General features: G+C 49.5%; 3 protein-coding genes across 7 annotated transcripts in view; 2 read left to right on the forward strand and 1 right to left on the reverse strand.

The window, feature by feature from the left end:
- Positions 1–2,037, forward strand: part of GTF3C2 (general transcription factor IIIC subunit 2) — a 29,271-nt gene extending 27,234 nt beyond the window's left edge. For all 3 annotated transcript variants that reach the window (XM_050753789.1, XM_050753788.1, XM_050753790.1), the window contains 2 exons: positions 621–728; positions 1,000–2,037. In XM_050753789.1, coding sequence (XP_050609746.1) covers positions 621–728; positions 1,000–1,218 — 327 coding nt within the window. In that variant the 3' untranslated portion in view covers positions 1,219–2,037. The remainder of the gene's footprint in view (positions 1–620; positions 729–999) is intronic.
- Positions 1–18,894, reverse strand: part of SNX17 (sorting nexin 17) — a 139,452-nt gene that overhangs the window by 49,913 nt on the left and 70,645 nt on the right. The window lies entirely within an intron of this gene.
- MPV17 (mitochondrial inner membrane protein MPV17) lies at positions 4,659–18,835 on the forward strand. 3 transcript variants are annotated; one of them, XM_050753852.1, is made up of 8 exons: positions 4,659–4,742; positions 5,264–5,338; positions 15,212–15,372; positions 15,597–15,689; positions 15,780–15,875; positions 16,117–16,149; positions 16,411–16,463; positions 18,351–18,835. In XM_050753852.1, the coding sequence occupies exons 2-8, from the start codon at positions 5,269–5,271 to the stop codon at positions 18,418–18,420; spliced, it is 576 nt and encodes a 191-aa protein (XP_050609809.1). In that variant the 5' UTR covers positions 4,659–4,742; positions 5,264–5,268; the 3' UTR covers positions 18,421–18,835. The 3 variants fall into 3 exon arrangements, with proteins under 3 accessions (XP_050609809.1, XP_050609811.1, XP_050609810.1); XM_050753854.1 differs by having other exon boundaries at positions 15,257–15,372; XM_050753853.1 differs by lacking the exon at positions 16,117–16,149.

An 18,894-nucleotide genomic window follows, 5' to 3' on the forward strand; every position in this document is an offset into this window, starting at 1 on the left:
TAATCCCAGCACTTTGGGGGGCCAGGGCGGGCAGATCACGAGGTCAAGAGATTGAGACCATCCTGGCCAACATAGTGAAACCCCCGTCTCTACTAAAAATACAAAAATTAGCTGGGTGTGGTGGTGCATGCCTGTAGTCCCAGCTGTTCAGGAGGCTGAGGCAGGTGAATCGCTTGAACCCAGGAGGTGGAGGTTGCAGTGAGCTGAGATTGCACCACTGCACTCCAGCCTGGCAACACAGCAAGACTCCGTCTCAAAAAAAAAAAAAAAAAAAAAAGGGCCAGGCGTGGTGGCTCATGCCTATAATCCTAGCACTTTGGGAGGCTGAGATGGGCAGTTCAAGACCAGCCTGACCAACATGGCAAAACCATGTCTCTACTAAAAATACAAAAAATTAGCCGGGCATGGTGGCGGGCACCTGTAATCCCAGCTACTCAGGAGGCTGAGGCAGGAGAATCGCTTGAACCCGGGAAGCGGAGATTGTAGTGAGCTGCCGAGATCACGCCACTGTACTCCAGCCTGGGCGACAGAGCAAGACTCTGTCTCAAAAAAAATAAGTAAATAAAAATAAAAAAAGGAGCCTCTCACTTTCTCCCTCCTCTTCCATTTCCCTTCCCCAGGGTTCATTCCATGATCTGCTCCGTAGAGAACCAATGCTGCGCATGCAGGAGGGAGAGGGGCATTCTCAACTCTGCCTGGACAGGCTGCAGCTGGAGGCTATTCATAAGGTAGTCTTTCATCCTCTCCACCCTCCACTCTTTTCCCCCAGTTCTGGGCCTGGGGCTGATGAAATGGGAGATGAAAAGGTTACACAGATGACAGCCTCCTCCTCCTCCAGAGCATGACAGATGTACCTCATTCACTGGCTTCTCATTCTTACCTGTCTCACCCCTCATGGTCCTGTCCTTTCAGATTGTGGCTCATTTTTTTTGTTCATATAGCTAGAGTCACCCTAAAGCACCACCCATAAGGATCTCTCTCTTTCTGTTCTCTTCACAGGTACGTTTCAGCCCAAACCTGGACTCCTATGGATGGCTGGTATCTGGGGGGCAGTCAGGGCTGGTTCGAATCCATTTTGTCCGTGGACTCGCCTCCCCACTGGGCCACCGTATGCAGCTTGAAAGCCGAGCCCACTTCAATGCTATGTTCCAACCATCCTCCCCCACTAGACGGCCTGGCTTCTCTCCAACCAGCCATCGCCTTCTGCCCACTCCCTAGCCTTGGCCCACACCTGATCCTTGGAGTGAAGTCGGTCAAGAACAAATGGCCCCTATGCACAGAGCCATAGGAACTGGGGGCCTTCCCTGGACAGTGATCATGCCAGGCCTGGACCTTTAGGCCTGCCTCCCCAGGACTCCTTAGATCCCACTCTTTCTACAGACTTCTGTGATCACAGCCCCCTGCGGGCAGGGGGGCTCTCCCTCCACCAACTCTCAAGGCTCCTCAGCCTAAGACTATGGCTCATGAGAAACACTCAGGCCTGACCTAGGCTTGGGAGTCAAACTGCTCATATTGAGCATATTGTTAAGTGGGTAAAGCCAAGTAAAGGTACTGGGTGTTTTTGCGACCACTTGTGAATGGGTGTATGGAGAATTGAAAAGGGTGTATGCATGAAGGCTCCTGTCTGACTATTCCAGGATCCAATATTACTGCCTTCTGAAACTTCCTCTTTAGGGTAACCATCATGTATGCCCACAAGGGTGATAGTAATTTGTGAGACTGAAGTTGCTTAGAGTACTTCTTTGACCAAGGAACACCACAGACACCCTACTGATAGAACAGTGGCTCAGATCTTACTTGCTCCTGCTTACGAAGTATTCCCAATCACTGGTCATCTGACCCTACTTGAACACTCCTGAACAGTCATGTTTTTTAAAATCTTCCTTTATATCAAGTCAGAGTATACTTCTATAAATTTCACTCATGGGTGTAAGGAAATCCAGTCATCTTCCCTGTGATTGCCCTGTTAAGTATTTAACCATACCTATCATGTGTTTCCCAAATCTTCTCTAGATTAAATATCTTCAGTTACTTCAACCATTCTTTTACACGTCATGATTTTTGATCCTTCATTATACTGTCACATTGTTGACTTACTAGAATGTTTACCTACTTCAGTTCTGTGTGTAGGAGGTGTTCAGAACCCAAGTACAGTAATGTTGTATCTCATCTTGTTAGAGGCTTCTTGTGGGATGCTGCAGACTCACAGTGACTATGATACTGCCTCCTAAGCAAGGACACACCCCAGTGATGAGAAATAGGCAAACCATGGTCTTGAAATGCCTAGGAGTGTAGGCTGGGGTTTGGAGGGAAATAGTTGGATGACCTCAGGAAATAGAAAAAAAACAAGCAGCTGCTTTTTGGAGAGAGTGGAGATGAGATCAGTGCCTACCTGGAACAAAACACTCTGGCATTCTAGACTGGCCAAATAAGTAGTGTAGGGACTTCATCTATCAGAAAACCTCCTTTAAGAAGGGATCAAGTTAAGTCCCGGTCAGGTGTGGTGGCTCATGCCTGTAATCCCAACACTTTGGGAGATAAGGCAGGCAGATCACTTAGGGTCAGGAGTTAGAGACCAGCCTGGCCAACACATGGTGAAACCCTGTCTCTACCAAAAATATAAAAAATTAGCCAGGTGTAGTGGTGCACACCTGTAATCCCAGCTACTCGGGAGGCTGAGGCAGAAGAATCACTTGAACCTGGGAGGTGGAGGTTGCAGTGAGCAGAGATCCTGCCACTGCACTCCAGCCTGGGTAATGGAGCGAGACCCCATCCTGTACAGATGAGAAAACAGACCTGGAGGAAACCCAAGTCCATCAACAGCAGAGAAACCACAACCTATGTCAGTGCAAAGAAGCCAAGTGTTGTGCAACCCTATTGGGATCCAGCTCACATTGAGCCAGTTTTGTTTTTTGAGCTGTTAGGCAAGTGCCTTCTGTTGAGAAGCTTTACTCAATTCTACAGGGCAGCCCCCTTCCTATTTTCAGTGGTAGAAAAGATGAGACCTGGGGATCCGCACTTGAGGCTGTAGGTTGGTGCTGGCAGCCCTGCTTCTGCAACTGAGTCTCAGCCCTGATCTTGACCTTGTTCTTTTTCTCTACCAGAAGCTTTTTCTCTTTCTAACCCTACCTGCCAATATATCCACTGCATACTATCCATTGTTCATACACTTCTCTACCTTTATTCCTCTTCTCATACTCCTCCCTTCGCCAGAGTGTCTTTTTCCACCATCTTCATCTGAGTTCAATTCATCCTTCAGAAAGGTCCCAGCTCAAATTCCACCTTCACCAAAGAGCTTCCCAGTTTTCTCCAGTAAAAAATAGCCTCCCTTCCTTGTGTTCCCAAGGGGGAAGGAAGGAAAAAGGATAAACAAGCATTAAGCACTTGATCCATTTTAAGCACTTTGCATATGTCACTTTTGTGAGGTAGGTATTGCCATTTTAATGATAAAAGAGTTGGAGAGGGTAGGCTGTCTGTAAAAGGTCAAGGTCACATAACTAGTAAGTGGTGGTGCTGGGGATTTGAACTCAGTATAACTTCAGAATATAACTTTACAGCCTGCCACATTTGGTCTCCTATTACATTTACTTGTGCCAATTAACTCCTCTAGCATGCTGTTTTGCAAGTAGTGTTTTAGTTAAATGTTTGTGACACTGACTTCTCTTGCTTCCCTACTCTGTTTCTCCAGGATTTGTGGCAGGAGTCTCCCTGCCTTAATCATAAAGGAATTGAGTAAATTGGGGGTGGAGCTGGGCAGGTGGAGAGCCTGAAAGAGTGTGCCTCCTGACGTGTGGGCTCCCTGGAGATAAGTAAAGTCTGCAGCCTGACAAGTCCATTGCCAGGGATATTGTAGACATTTCCAACGCTCTAGAAAGGACATTGCTCTATATTCACAGACTCTGTTAGAGCTGGAAGGGGATTAAGAAATCACCTAGCTTTGGTTTTCAAATATGCAGTTGTGGGGCCCATTGTTAAAAATGGGTCTTTTGAGAAGTATATACTTAAAAAAAAATGCTGCCCCTCATTCCCACACACAAACATCTGAAAAATCTCTAGAACTGAGGAGCCGAGTTTTGAAAGTCAATAGTGTAACCTCCCTCATTAGATGCAGATCAAGTCTAGTCATGACTAAGGCTGCACATGCAGCCCGTTAGTTTGGGAGCCAATACCTAATGTCTTCTGAAGTTCTAATTCCAATGCTTTCTGTGGAAGAATCATACATATGCAGTATTTCTTAAGTGGCTGTTTGCGGCAAAGCACTGAAATAGTTGCTATGAGGACGACAAATATAAACGACCCAAGTTGTACCCGCTCATGAGCTCACAGTTGAGGCCAATGAAGAACCTAGAGACAAAACACGCACTTAACCATAACTTACAGTTCCCTAACTACGATTGCTGAGATAAGGATCGTAGTTATGGCCAGTTATGGGCGGAGGTTGGGCTGAACAATGAGACTACCGGATTCAGAGAGGCCCGGGCCTCGAGGGGAGAGAAGGGGCAGGAGGAGGCAGAGGGTCCAACTCAGGTGAGAAATATGGCTGGCGGGCCCCACACCAGGGTCCGGCACAGTCCCGCTGGAAAAGGGGTCGCTCTCCACGGGTATTCACGGCTCGGTCCACTCATTCCTACCCTGGCTGCAAAATCCGAAGGACGCTGGGCGGAAGGGGCGGGGCTTGTGGCGGAAGTTCCTAGGCCAGCCTGTCAGGTTGGAGGGAGTCTCCGCGCCCAGCTCGCGCTCAGGTGAGTGGCGGGTGATCTGCGGTCTCTGGCTCGAAGCGTCGCAAGCCATGAGTGCCCACAAAGCGTGTGGTCATCCTATATCCGGGCAGTGACGGGCCCCGTTTTCGGTCTGGAGCTGGACTCAGGAAGGTTACAAACTGTTTCCAACCAAGTCTGAATCTGAGACGGACCAAGCTATCTTTGAGGCACCCAAGCTCTGGGTAGAAGCTAGAGCAAAGCTGTCCTCATGCTTGTCTCGGTCGGGAACGGAGGCCTCCAGGTGGTCCGGCTTCAGGACTGAGGTGGCTTGTGGCTGCTACCAGTAGGCCATAGTTTCCCACAGCCTTTCTCTCTTCCCCAATTGTCTAAGCCGACTCCTGCCACAGGAAGCTGTCTGGGAAGCATCCCTCATGTGACCTCTGTCACTTTAAGTCACACTGGAAGTGGGAAGGGGAAGGGAGTGGGCACAAGGGAATGTCAGGCGACTTCTTAGTCGTGGAGAGGGACAGTAGGGGTGACCCCCTCTCCTCTTGGCTTGACAGGAAGCATGGCACTCTGGCGGGCATACCAGCGGGCCCTGGCTGCTCACCCGTGGAAAGTACAGGTCCTGACAGCTGGTGAGTGTCCCTCTAGGACTTGAGTGGGACCAGGGCAGACTGATTTGGAAGCCAGAGGCTTGCCCCACTGCACCACCCTCACTTCCTGTTTCTGTTCAGCTCTCTTGAAGGGTTGGCTGTCTTTCATCCCACACTGTCCCCAGTCTGTTTTGGAGGGTGGCGCCCAAGGCTGTTTTTAAGGGGTATGCGTAGTTGGCCAAGCTGTGCAGCGGGGTTTTAGGATTTCAAAGTCCTCAAAAAGCTGAACAGTCAATCCTGAAGGATAAAGGCATTGCCCCAGGAGGCCTCAACTTAGAAAACTAACATTTTACTGTACGCAAAACAGTTTCATATACATTATGGCATAGGGCCCCCACAAAGGTGTGTGAGTTAGGAGAGTTACTTGAGTCCATATTAGATCACACCTAATAAGTGCTGAATCAAGACTCTTACCCCAGTTTTTCGTGGTATTTTTTATTGTGAAACATGCAAAAGAATGATTAAGACGTGTATGTACAGTTTAAATGGCATTAATACTGAACACTTCTGTGTCACTAATCAGCTTTGAGACCTCGTGAGCGCCTCTCCCTAATTCACCCAAAATTTTCAGAGTTTTGTTTATATCATTCATTTGCTTTTCTTATCATTTACTGCCTAAATATGTATCTCCAAACAATATACTAACCAAGGTTAGTATATTGGTATCTGATCACTCCATCCTGATCCATTTGGAGTGATCAGATACCAGTCACTCCAAATGCAGTGATTGAGTACTAACCTCACAGAGGTAATGCAGTGACCTACCTGCATTTGTTACCATCTTCATTTTGCAAGTTAACTAATGTAAGAGGATGGCACGAAGATAAGTAAGTCTTATGAGGGAATGACAGAAGGCCTTAGAACATTTGGGGTACAAAGAGTGATCACATGAAGATGAGGTCTTGCCCATGTTTAGAGGAGGGGAACAGGATTCTAGTGATGACTGGGCTTCTAAGAAGAGGACTGTTGGAAGGGATTGGGGGCTACTGAAAGCCAGAGTGGAACAGGGATCCTGTAACCAGAATAGCCCTACATCAGCACAGAAAGTTAACTGCATGAATGGCCAGGATATGGATTCTTTGGCCCTTCCCTGGGCCCCCTCCAGTCTCCGGTGCCCAGCCACCTCTCGTCCTGTCCTCAGTGTCCGTCAGCCTGTATGACTCACCTGGCTGCGTGTGTGGTGACTCATGCTGGACAGTGTGGCTGTGATGGGAACTGACACGCTGGGCCCTTTGCCCAGGCTCAGATTCCCTCAGGGCCCATAACTGCCAGATGGAAGGTTCCCCCTTGTGGTCATCAAGAATAGGGAGAGAAAGAGTCCTTATATTTCCCTACCCAAGGCATCTGCAGCTGACAATGGCAGGAGCTAGAGCTCCAAGGAGGCCTAGGTGCCGACATGTGGCTGGAGTTCTGGGCTCTCGGTGCTGGAGCCCTTCACCTCCACAGCGACTGAGGCTATGCTGACGTCCCAGCTCAGACCTGAAGCAAAATGTAGCCTCTCAGCACTTTTCCCAGACTGTTTCAGACCATTCAGACTATTCCTTCCCTGCTGTTCAGTGTATTTGGATTAAACTACAAATAAAAGGTGAAAGTGGCTTTAGTTGAGCCATTTTTGGACGCCAGCACAGTAGCTCCTAAGGTCCCATGGGATAGCTCATCACACTGGAAAACAGTACAGAGATTTCAGACTTAGAAGACCAGGATGTGAATCTTAAAGCCATAGCACCTAGTAGGTGCATTAATCAGGACAAGTCAGTAAACTTCTTTGAGCCTCAGTTTCCTCTTTTAAAACTTGAGTTTAGGGGCTGGGCGTGGTGGCTCATGCCTGTAATCCAAGCACTTTGGGAGGCTGAGGTGGGAGGATCACGAGGTCAGGAGATCGAGACCAACCTGGCTAACACGGTGAAACCCCATCTACTAAAAATACAAAAAAAAAAATTAGCCAGGCATGGTGGCGGGCACCTGTAGTCCCAGCTACTTGGGAGGCTGAGCCAGGAGAATGGCGTGAACCCAGGAGGCAGAGCTTGCAGTGAGCCAAGATCGCGCCACTGCACTCCAGCCTGGGCAACAGAGCAAGACTCCAACTCAAAAAAATATACATATATATATATATATATATATATTAGCCTGGTATAGTGGTACATGCCTGTAATCCCAGCTACTCGGGAGGCTGAGGCAGGAGAATCGCTTGAACCCAGGAGGTAGAGGGTGCAATGAGCCGAGATCATGCCATTGCACTCTAGCCTTGGCAACAAAGCGAGACTCCATCAAAAAAAAAAAAAAAAAAAAAAAATCCAATTTTTAAAATGGGCAAAGGGCCAGGCACGGTGGCTCATGCCTGTAATCCCAGCACTTTGGGAGGCCAAGGTGGGCAGATTACCTGAGGTCGGGAGTTCGAGACCAGCCTGACCAACATGGTGAAACCCCATCTCTACTAAAAATACAAAATTAGCGGGGCGTGGTGGCGCATGCCTGTAATCCCAGCTACTTGGGAGGCTGAGGCAGGAGAATCACTTGAACTCACGAGGCAGAGGTTGCGGTGAGCCAAGATCGTGCCATTGCACTCCAGCATGGGCAACAAGAGCGAAACTCCATCTCAAAAAAAAAAAATCAACAAAAAATTCTTGAGTTTAGTTATATGACCTCACAGGGTCAGTATAGGATTATCACTGTGAAAAGGTTTTGGAAATTTTTTTTTTTTTTTTTTTTTTTTTTTTTTTTTTTTTTTTTTTTTGAGACAGTGTCTTGCACTGTTGCCCATGCTGGAGTGCGGTGGTGTGATCTCGACTCACTCTGCAACCTCCACCTCCCAGGTTCAAGCGATTCTCCTGCCTCATCCTCCCGAGTAACTGGGATTATAGGTGCCTGTCACCACGCTCAGCTAAGTTTTTGTGTTTTTAGTAGAGATGGGGTTTCACCATGTTGGCCAGGCTGGTCTCAAACACTTTACCTCGTGATTCGCCCACCTCGGCCTCCCAAAGTCCTGGGATTACAGGCGTGAGCCCCTGAGCCCGGCCTTTTTCTTTCTTTCTTTCTTCTTTTTTTTTGAGACAAAGTTTCACCCTGTTGCCCAGGTTGGAGAGCAGTGGTGCTCACTGCTCACTGCAACCTCCACCTCCTGGGTTTAAGCAGTTCTCATGCTTCAGCCTCCTGGGTAGCTGGGACTACAGGTGCACACCACCACCCCAGGCTACTTCTTTGTATTTTTAGTAGAAATGGGCTTTCTCCATGTTGGCCAGGCTAGTCTTGAATTCCTGACCTCAAGTGATCCACCTACCTCGGCCTCCCAGAGTGCTAGGATTACAGGTGTGAGCCACTGTGCCCCACCTGGAAATGTTTTTAAATGCTCCATAAACTTAAAGACTCAACAGGTTGGTTCTTTCTGTAAGTGTTGGCAACCCAGGCACAATAAACTATATTATTATTATTATTATTATTATTATTATTATTATTTGAGACAGGGTCTTGCTCTTTTGCCCAGGCTGGAGTGCAGTGGCATGATCCCATCCTGAACTGTGACTGTGTCACTGCACTCCAGCCTGGGAAACAGAGGATCCTCTGCCTTAGCCTCCTGAGTGGTTGGGACTGCAGGCTTGCACCACCATGCCCAGCTAATTTCTTTTGTTTTTTGGTAGAGATGGGGTTTTGCCATATTGCCTAAGCTGTATTCTTTTTATAGTGGTGTTTGGGTTAGGTTTGTTCCACTTACTATAATCTGAACATGGATAACCATCTTAGCCTTGGGTTCCAGAAAGCAGAGCCTGAAGCTTATGTGCAGATACCTTGTTAGGGAGTAGGAAATGATCCCATTGAGGGAAAGATGGAGAGCCACTATAAGGATGTATTATTGAACAAGCCCCTGCTAAGGGCAGCTGTTGCTCAGTCCCTTGGAACTGAGAAGCTTTTTGAAATACTCCTTAAAGTGGCTGGGCGTGGTGGCTCACGGCTGTAATCCCAGCACTTTGGGAGGCTGAGGTGGGCGGATCACCTGAGGTCGGAAGTTTGAGACCATCCTGGCCAATATGGTGAAACCCCATCTCCACTAGAAATGCAAAAATTAGCCGGGCATGGTGGCGGGCCCCTGTAATCCCAGCTACTCGGGAGGCTGAGGCAGGAGAATTGCTTGAGCCTGGGAGGTGGAGGTTGCAGTGAGCTGAGATCACACCACTGCACTCCAGCCTGGGTGACAGAGTGAGACTCCATCTCAAAAAAAAAAAAAGGAAAGAAAAGAAATACTCCTTAGGACTGTCTGGATGAATAGCTATTTCTAGAGAAAAGAAGAAACCTTTTTCTACCACTCCCATCCCACATTGGTCAAAGATTCCAAAGACTTACCCCAGGCTGGGTATGGTGGCTCGCCAGCACTTTGGGAGGCCAAGACAGGCAAATCACTTGAGGTCAGGAGTTCGAGACCAGCCTGGCCAACATGGTGAAGTCCCATCTCTACTAAAAATACAAAAATTAGCTGGGCATGGTGGGCATGGTGGTATAATCCCAGCTACTCAGGAGGCTGAGGCAGGAGAATTGCTTGAACCCAGGAGGTAGAGGTTGCAATGAACCAAGATCACGCCACTGCACTCCAGCCTGGGTGACAGAGTGAGACTCCATCTCAAAAAAAAAAAAAAAAAAAAGGCCAGGCACAGTGGCTCATGCCTGTAATCCTATAATCCCTGCACTTTGGAAGGCTGAGATGGGTAGATCACCTGAGGTCAAGAGTTCAAGACCAGCCTGACCAACAAGGTGAAACCCCATCTCTACTAAAAATACAAAAATTAGCTGGGCGTGGTGGCAGGTGCCTGTAGTCCCAGCTACTCAGGAGGCCAAGACAGGATAATTGCTTGAACCCGCAAGGCAGAGGTTGCAGTGAGCTGAGATCGTGCCACTGCACTCCAGCCTAGGCAACAGAGCGAGACTCTGTCTCAAAAAAAAAAAAAAAAAAAAAAAAATTCACCTCATGGGATAACTCCCCTCCGCTACTAGTTTGTACATGCATAGTCACTGAAGCCATCAGTAGCAAAGGTCCAGGTGTGGCATAGGCCTGAAGCAAGAATCTGTCATTACTACAGTAATGTCTGGAGTAAGAAATAGGTGAATCAAGAACATTTGAAATGATTCAAAAGAAATGTCTGGTATACCAGTTTTGGCCAAGCCAGAGTCCGGAACAGGGTAGCCTGGGGAAAGGGTTGCTGCATGTTCTACAGAGTTTGAGTCAGCCTTATCCCTTCCTTTTTTGAGGGCCTTTCCACTCTCCAGTGGGCCCAGGGCCGAGCTGCATCCATCTTAGTCTACTCGGTCCTGCTGTGGGAGCAGCTGAGCTCCTACAGATACTGGTTTCCCTGGGGTCTGAATTAAGCTAGGGTGTGAGAGCTCAATAGAACTTACAGACCATCTAGTCCAGCCTGTGAGACTGCAGAGAAGGAAACTGAGGCAGGAGTGGGCGTGTCATGCACTGAGGTCTCAGTCAGTGGTTGAGCTGGCATTATAACCTAGGGCACTGCCCGCCACACTGCCATGCCCTTGAGACTACTGGAGCCTCCAGATGCTGAGTGCAACCCCAGCTGATCTGAGCTTAGATACGTGACAAGCTGCAAAACTACCCATTTTGTCTCATTTTCTAGCAGTAGGATGGGTTCAGGCCAGAAATGAGAGAGCATTCAGAATAATCCCAGAGGATCCACTCTCCCTTCCCACTGCTGGGCTTCCACTCCCTCTGGGCTCTGTGCCAGACTGAGCCCCTACCCTAGGCAGCTGACTAATGTTTGGAGACTTCTGAGGTGGAAGGCAGCACTGCTGGCCTCATGCCAGTAGCTATACCTGCTGACCCAGCCCTCCTGGACTGAAGGACACGCTTCCTGCTCCTCATTCCAAGAAACCACTTCTTGCCCCTCTGCCTTCTGCGCATGAGACTCAAAAGCCACAAAAGTAAGCAGAGGAACAAAATAGGAGAAGTAGGGAATTTACGCCACCCATGCCTGGGAAGAGGGTGTGGAAGTTGGGGCTTTTCCTCTAGTGGACAGGAAGTGGTCCCAAATCAATCTGCTTAGTGGCAGGCTCCCTTCCCCCGGCCTCTGGATCTGGTGGGGAGTGACGGCATGAGAACTGGCACCTACCCAGGGGCATGATGTCACACCTGCGCCAGCATCTGCTCACTGGGCTCCATGCCCAGCCTGTCATTGGGCATCACTGCCCAATAGCCCCTCGCCCTGCCCATCAGGCCTCTGGCCATTATATTTGCAGGCCTCCAGTCCCAGCTCCCTAGAAACAAGTCCAAGGGGAGTGGGCCCAGAGTACTGGAGAGTCCAGACCAACCAAATATATCCAGGAGATCTCCCAGAGGCTGGGGTGGTTTGGATCTCTTTGGGCTCTGGGTTGGGGAAGATGGGGTGAGGAATCTGAATGTCTGTCCTTCCTGCCCAAAGGGTCACTTGGGCTGGAAAAGCACGCTTGCTCTATGCTTGCTGTAAAGCCTTATACCACCTTGGAGTTGCTGCAGGCACTGGAGGCCTGATCATCTGTGGGCAAAGGAATCCCTGGGCGCCACTCTTCTGAAATAAACTGTCAGGGACTGCATATCTACACACCACCTACTCACCCCTACTGCTGCCCTGTCACTTGGTAGTCCCTCAGGCTTGATGGGCACAGTTTGGGGGACTTGAATCCATCTTTCTCCAAGGCTGCAGGCTTCTAAACTATGGGGCTAGAAGTCAGGGACCTGGCTCTTCATTCAAGCTCTGCCTCTAGCTTGTTGTGTGACTGTTGGCAAGTCATGAAGAGTGAAAACACACACACTTCTCTGTTTCTTTCCCAGGAATATTGCTGCCTGCCATCCCCACGAGGTGACAAGGAGCAGAGTGATGGAATTTGGGGGAGTAAAGACAGAGAGGAAGTGCATTAGTCTAGGGAATGTCTTTGATATGCAAGCCCTTTGGGGCCTCACGTGGGCAGGAACACCTAGCAGGGGAGCAGCCACAGGGGCCTCCTGGTGCTACTGACCTCTGAGCCCATCTCAGCCCATGCTGGGAATACCCTGGCCTCCTTGGTCCTCCTTGGGAGAAGGACTGGGTTCAGTTCCAACTGCACTCTTTACCAAGCCACCTCATCTCTCAAAGACTCATCATTAAATAGGGGTGTAGGCCGGGTGCAGTGGCTCACACCTGTAATCCCAACACTTTTGGGAAGCTGAGGCGGGCAGATCACTTGGGGTCAGGGGTTCGAGACCAACCTGGCCAACATGGTGAAATGGTGAAACCCCATCTCTACTAAAACTACAAAAATCAGCCAGGTGTGGTGGTGGGCACCTGTAATCCCAGCTACTCAGGAGGCTGAGGCAGGAGAATCGCTTGAACCAGGAAGGTGGAGGTTGCAGTGAGCCGAGATCGTACCACTGCACTCCAGCCTGGGCGACAGAACGAGACTCCATCTCAAAAATAAGTGAATGAATGAATGAATGAATGAATGGGGGTGTGACCACCTACCTCCCAGATCTTTTGTGAGGATTAAATGTGTAAGAGCCCTTTGTAAACACCTTACCAAAGTAGACCATTACACTGTTGGTCCCTTCATTTCAGAAAGAACTGCCTTTTCTGCCTCACCATCCCCTGGTCTTCTCGGCAGCACTCTTCCCTTTCTTCAGGGCTGCAGCAGCTCCCTCTTATCCCTGACTGGAGGGATAGGGAACCCAGTGCTGATTGCTTGGGGGTGGGAGCAAACCTGCAGTTCCCCTAGACGTCCTCGCACCTTCTACCCGACCTGGACCTTTGGGAGACTTGAGTTCTTTAGGCCCTTTCTCAGAGTCGTCCTGCTGTTTGGAGCAGTACATTTGACGTTTTCCCTTTATTTTCTGAGCACTTACCAGGGGCTTGCTTAGCTGTATGGTGGGGGAATGGGATAACAAAGGTGTCTGGGATTCTATCCTTGACTCTGGGAGGTCATGTCTCGCAGTGTTCTGGAAGACCCCCACCACTTTGGGAGTTTCAGGGAGAGACAAGACAGGATTGGGGGTACCCAGAGCTGCTCCATGTCCAGTAGCCCAGGTGAGGCATGGGTGCCCAGCCCCAGCCCCAGCTCTCAGCCATACCCAGCTGTCACTGACTAGGCTGCTCAGGGGCAGGGCCGGGCAGAGGGTGTGGAGGAGGAGCGCAGCAGTGAGTGTGTAGCCAGCATGGACGTCAGAGCCAGCTCCGGGCCAAGGAATGGGGCAGAAGGATGTGTTTGCCCAGTGCTAATTGAGGGCACAGGGACAGTGTGACTACGGGTTTGGATAGGGGGCTCTCATTACTCAGTGAGATAGACAGGCGAGCCGGAAATCATATGGTCACTCCCAAGTGGCCTGGTAAGTGTGTATTTGCTAGAAATCATCACGCCACCATAACGGAGTGGGGGCTCTGTAAACAGTGATGATTTCTGTCATAGTTTCTGGGTGTGGGTGTCTAAATAGGGCTGCTTGGAGCTGGGTATCTGTGCAGTTAGGGAAAGGGAAGCAGGTGCAGAGTTCTGGGGGGGAAATGGCCACTATATTCATTGCCAACTTGATCTAAGGTTGTGAATGGAGGAAATCTCGGTTTAGCTGATTGATTGTGCTAAGAGGTGGCCAAGACTCTTTCTTGTGGGGACTCTTATCAGCTCAACCAGTCATCTTCCTGCTTATGACCATTTGAGCACTCTTCTTTTATTTTTTTTTTTCTTTTTGAGATAGGGTCTTGCTTGCTCTGTCGCTCAGGCAGCAGTGTGATGGCGTGATCACTGCAGCCTTGACCTCCTGGGGTCAAGCGATCCTCCCACCTCAGCCTCCTGAGTAGCTGGGACTACAGGCATGTGCCACCATGCCCAGCTAATTATTTTTTAAAAAAATTTGTAGAAGTTGGGTCTTGCTATATTGTCCAGGCTGAACTCAAACTCCTGGGCTCAAGCAATCCTCCTGCCTCAGCCTCCCAGAGTGCCGGAATTACAGGTGTGAGCCACAATTCCAGACCAGCACTCTTGTTTTAGAAAAAGAGTTATTCTGGCCAGGCACAGTGGCTCATGCCTGTAATCTCAGCCCTTTGAGAAGCCAAGGCGAGCAGATCACCTGAGGTCAGGGGTTCAAGATCAGCCTGGCCAACATGGCGAAACCCCATCTCTACTAAAAATACAAAAAATAGGCAGGCATGGTGGTGGGTGCCTGTAGTCCTAGCCACTTGAGAGGCTGAAGCAGGGGAATCGTTTGAATCCGGGAGGCAGAGGTTGCAGTGAGCCAAGATCATGCCACTGCACTCCAGCCTGGACAACAGAGCGAGACTCAGTCTAAAAAAAAAAAAAAAGTTATTTTTGCTGTTCTCCACAAATAGAGATCTCTTAGACCAAGGTGAAAGCTGTTGGCAGGGTCTTGCATTGGGCTCGGGGGAGAAAACAGGGTTTCCTACCATTCTACACATGATTTATTCATTGTGCTGTGTCCTAGAAAGAAGTGTCTAGGAATCCAGCCACCTGGTTCTTGCATTGGCCCTGCACTTACTGGTTATGTGGGATCCTGGACTTCGTTTCCATACCTCTAAAATAAGCGGTTTGCATTAAATTATCTTAAAGCCCCTTTTGATTCTGACGGTCTGTGGTTCTCAGCCCTGTGGCCTTAAATTCTCCTTCCTCTCTCTTTACTTACTGACTCTGACTTCCCTTTACTGCTCAATGCAAAGTTCCTGGGCCTGCTCATCCCAGTTCTGACAGGATACACATGAGGTGTCACCATACTTGGGGAGATGAGGGCTTTGAGGCAGCAGGAAGGGACTAGTCATTTGTTTCCAGAATGAAGCCCTGGGGATGAGAGTACCAGAGTCTCAGTGGAGGTCAGCAGATGTCCCTCCTTCCTTGGAATGGCAGCCCATCCCAGGAGATGTCCTGACAACACCTGTGTACCCTGCATAGGGTCCCTGATGGGCCTGGGTGACATTATCTCACAGCAGCTGGTGGAGAGGCGGGGTCTGCAGGAACACCAGAGAGGCCGGACTCTGACTATGATGTCCCTGGGCTGTGGCTTTGTGGTAAGTTCTCCCCTCAGCAGGGCTTCAGTGGACTCAACAGTAGCCTTAGTTCTTTGTCATCCTTTGGCTTCCCTTGGACTGTCACACCTAAGCCAACCTGCCGCCCTCTTTTCTTAGTGTCCACTTCCCCTAAGGGTTTCTGATACTTGGGGCGGGGAGCTTAGTGAGGTAGAGGCCTAGTGCTCCCTCACTGCAGCCTGCTGCTATGTGGGGTTTACTTCCAGGGCCCTGTGGTAGGAGGCTGGTACAAGGTTTTGGATCGGTTCATCCCTGGCACCACCAAGGTGGATGCACTGAAGAAGATGATGTTGGATCAGGTGAGCAGGAGAACGGAGTGGGGAGGGTGAGCTGTGTTGGGGGTAGGTGGGGATTTCAGCACTCATAGGACTTTAATTTCTCTTCCCTAGGGGGGCTTTGCCCCGTGTTTTCTAGGCTGCTTTCTCCCACTGGTAGGGGCACTCAATGGACTGTCAGCCAAGGACAACTGGGCCAAACTACAGCGGGTGAGCTGGGCAGGTGTGGAGAACGTCTCTGGCTAGCAGACTGACAGCCCAGGGGAAGGAGACAGGTTTTACAGGGATAAAAAAGGGGGTAAGTGCAGGTTGAGTCCCAGGCCATGAAGGAGAGGAGCTGAGGGTTATGGTGCAGGAATGTGCTCTTTGAACCCAAGTCTGTCATTCACACTGGGAAGTGGGAGCTGCTTGGAGGTGCAAGTGTTAATTTGTTCCTTCTCTGTCTCCCCAGGATTATCCTGATGCCCTTATCACCAACTACTATGTAAGAGCTGACACCTCAACTGCTTGTTCTTCTGCTTCCTTAAGTCTAGAACTGTCCTGGGATTGGGGGTCCTCCTGACATGGGAAGCCCTTCCGTTGGGATTACTCTTTCATTCCCAGGATGGGCACCATAAATAGGGAAGCCATCACCCAATTGTTCACCTTTCTCTTATGTGCAGAAGTTGGGGTAGGGCCAGGCAAGACAGTGAGTCTGGGGTCAGGTGGTGGGGCAGCCATCCAATCTTTACCTTCTCTCTTGCAGCTATGGCCTGCTGTGCAGTTAGCCAACTTCTACCTGGTCCCCCTTCATTACAGGTATGTCGCACCCCTACCCCACCCATCAAGGAATACCCACGTTACCAACAGTTGGAGACAAAATGATTCTCATTTCAACCTTGAGCTACCTTAGACCCCCAACTGGAACACTGAGCCCTGATCAGAGTTTCTCAGATTCCCAAGCGTGTTATTCAGATGTCTAGCCATTTCCAGAAACCGTCCAGAGTGTCTGCCCACTGACCTTCTTCATCTCCCTAGGGAGGATCCTGCTTCTACCACCCTTGTCTCCATCCCACCTGGGGCTCCGCCTTTGATGGCGTATCTGGAGGGACAGTGGCTGGGGTGCTGCAGCCTAGGTTAGACAGAGAGGTAGACCAGAAAGCCAAGTAGAAGCCTGGCCAGACACTCATGATAAAGACAGTTGCTGAACTGCACCCAAAAAAATAGTGGAACTGAAGATGTGTGGTTCAAATGCTTGGAGGTGAGGGATTGTGGGAACAGGGGAAAATAAGGGGGAACATGGCCAAAATGTACATGAATAACATAGCTAAAATGAATACAGACTGGCTGGGCATGGTGGCTCACACCTGCAATTCTAGCACTTTGGGAGGCTGAGGCGAGAGGTTTGCTAGGGTCTAGGAGTTTGACACCAGCCTAGGCAATATAGTGAGACCTCATCTCTACAGAAAATACAAAAAATTAGCCAGGCACATGGTAACATATGCCTGTAGTCCCAGCTACTCGGGAAGCTGAGGTGGGAGGATCACTTGAGCCCGAGAGATGGAGGTTGCTGTGAGCCAAGATTGTGCCACTGCATTTCAGAGCCTGGTGACACAGTGAGACCCTGTCTCAAAAAAAAAAAAAAAAAAAAAAAAAAAAAAAAAGGCTGGGCGCAGTGGCTCACGCCTGTAATCCCAACACTTTGGGAGGCTGGGGCGGGCGGATCACAAGGTCAGGAATTCGAGACCAGCCTGACCAATATGGTGAAACCCTGTCTCTACTAAAAATACAAAAATTAGCTGGGCGTGGTAGCAGGTGCCTGTAGTCCCAGCTACTCGGGAGGCTGAGGCAGGAGAATTGCTTGAACCTGGGAGGCAGAGGTTGCAGTGAGCCAAGATCGCACCACCACACTCCAGCCTGGGCAACAGAGTGAGACTCCATTTCCAAAAAAAAAAAACAGAAAACAAAAAAGGAATACAGACTTATGAACCAAATCTTAAACATTAGGGTCCTTTGCAACACTCTTTGAAACCAGAGCAAGGTTAATTTAAAACAAAAAGATGCTACTTTGTATGGTAGTCCGTACATTTTGGAAGATGAAATCTCAGCTGGTACAGGACAGATAGGGGCCCTTTCTGTGATTAACAGAGCTACATGTGGCAAGAGAGCCGCTAAATATTTAGCCTTTGAGGCTCTCAGCCAGGAAACAGAGCTCTGGGATGGCACTAGAATTTGAGCCAGTTGTCCTTTAGTCCAAGCCACACAGGCCCTTCACAGGGCACTGAAGGGGCTGGGTGTGGTGGCTCACACCTGTAATCCCAGCACTTTGGGAGGCCGAGGTGGGTAGATCACTTGAGGTCAGGAGTTTGAGACCAGCCTGGCCAGCATGGTGAAACCCTGTCTCTACTAAAAATACAAAAATTAGCCAGGTGTGGTGGAGCACACCTGTAGTCCCAGCTACTTGGGAGGCTGAGGTAGGAGAATTGATTGAACCCGGGAGGCAGTGAGCCAAGATCACACTACTGCACTCCAGCCTGGGCGACAGAGGAGACTCCATCCCAAAAAAAAAAAAGGCGCTGAAGGAAAGAGACCTAAACCTGCCAGTCTTCTGACATGATCCCTCCTTTTCCATTTCACACTCTCATCTCCAGCCCTTGCTCACTGCTTAGCTTTCCTCCTCTTCACCGTGTTATTCTTGTTCCTTAGGTTGGCCGTTGTCCAATGTGTTGCTGTTATCTGGAACTCCTACCTGTCCTGGAAGGCACATCGGCTCTAAGCCGGCCTCACTTCATCGTTTCCACCTTGCAGTGATGCAGCTTGGCCCTGGAACGGTCAGACAACTTCCTAAAGTGGGCACACTAGTTTCCACAGGGTTGGGTTGCCAGTCAGAACTTAAGAGGACTAGCACCCTGCAATGCTCCCTTCACTCTAAAATGTGCACTGACTGCTTTAGAGCCCTTGATAATAGTCTTATTCCCACCACATACTAGGCACTCCATAAATATCTGTTGAACTTTCATGACCTTATCAACTTTACACACATATCCCAGCAAATGCCACTCATCCCCACTCTTCATAGACACATTTGTTACTCTAACCCTGCCTAGCCTTGTAGCTCCAGCTCTTCAGAGACCCCCGGAACCCTTTATATGATGCCTCAGTAAATATGTTATTAAATGTGTAATCCGGAATCTGCAGTGGTAATGGGGAGTCATTTCTAGAGCTGGAAAGAAGCCAAGAGACTACCAAG

The sequence above is a fragment of the Macaca thibetana genome, chromosome 13, assembly GCF_024542745.1.
Source record: "Macaca thibetana thibetana isolate TM-01 chromosome 13, ASM2454274v1, whole genome shotgun sequence".
NCBI lineage: Eukaryota > Metazoa > Chordata > Mammalia > Primates > Cercopithecidae > Macaca > Macaca thibetana.

What these genes read in the sequence shown, in the direction of transcription:
- MPV17 (XM_050753852.1), top strand. Translation starts at nt 5,269, where the DNA reads ATGGCACTCTGGCGGGCATACCAGCGGGCCCTGGCTGCTCACCCGTGG. An exon ending in AGTACAGGTCCTGACAGCTG is followed by an intron (nt 5,339 to 15,211) that starts GTGAGTGTCCCT and finishes TTGGAATGGCAG; the next exon opens with CCCATCCCAGGAGATGTCCT. An exon ending in ACTGGGCCAAACTACAGCGG is followed by an intron (nt 15,876 to 16,116) that starts GTGAGCTGGGCA and finishes CTGTCTCCCCAG; the next exon opens with GATTATCCTGATGCCCTTAT.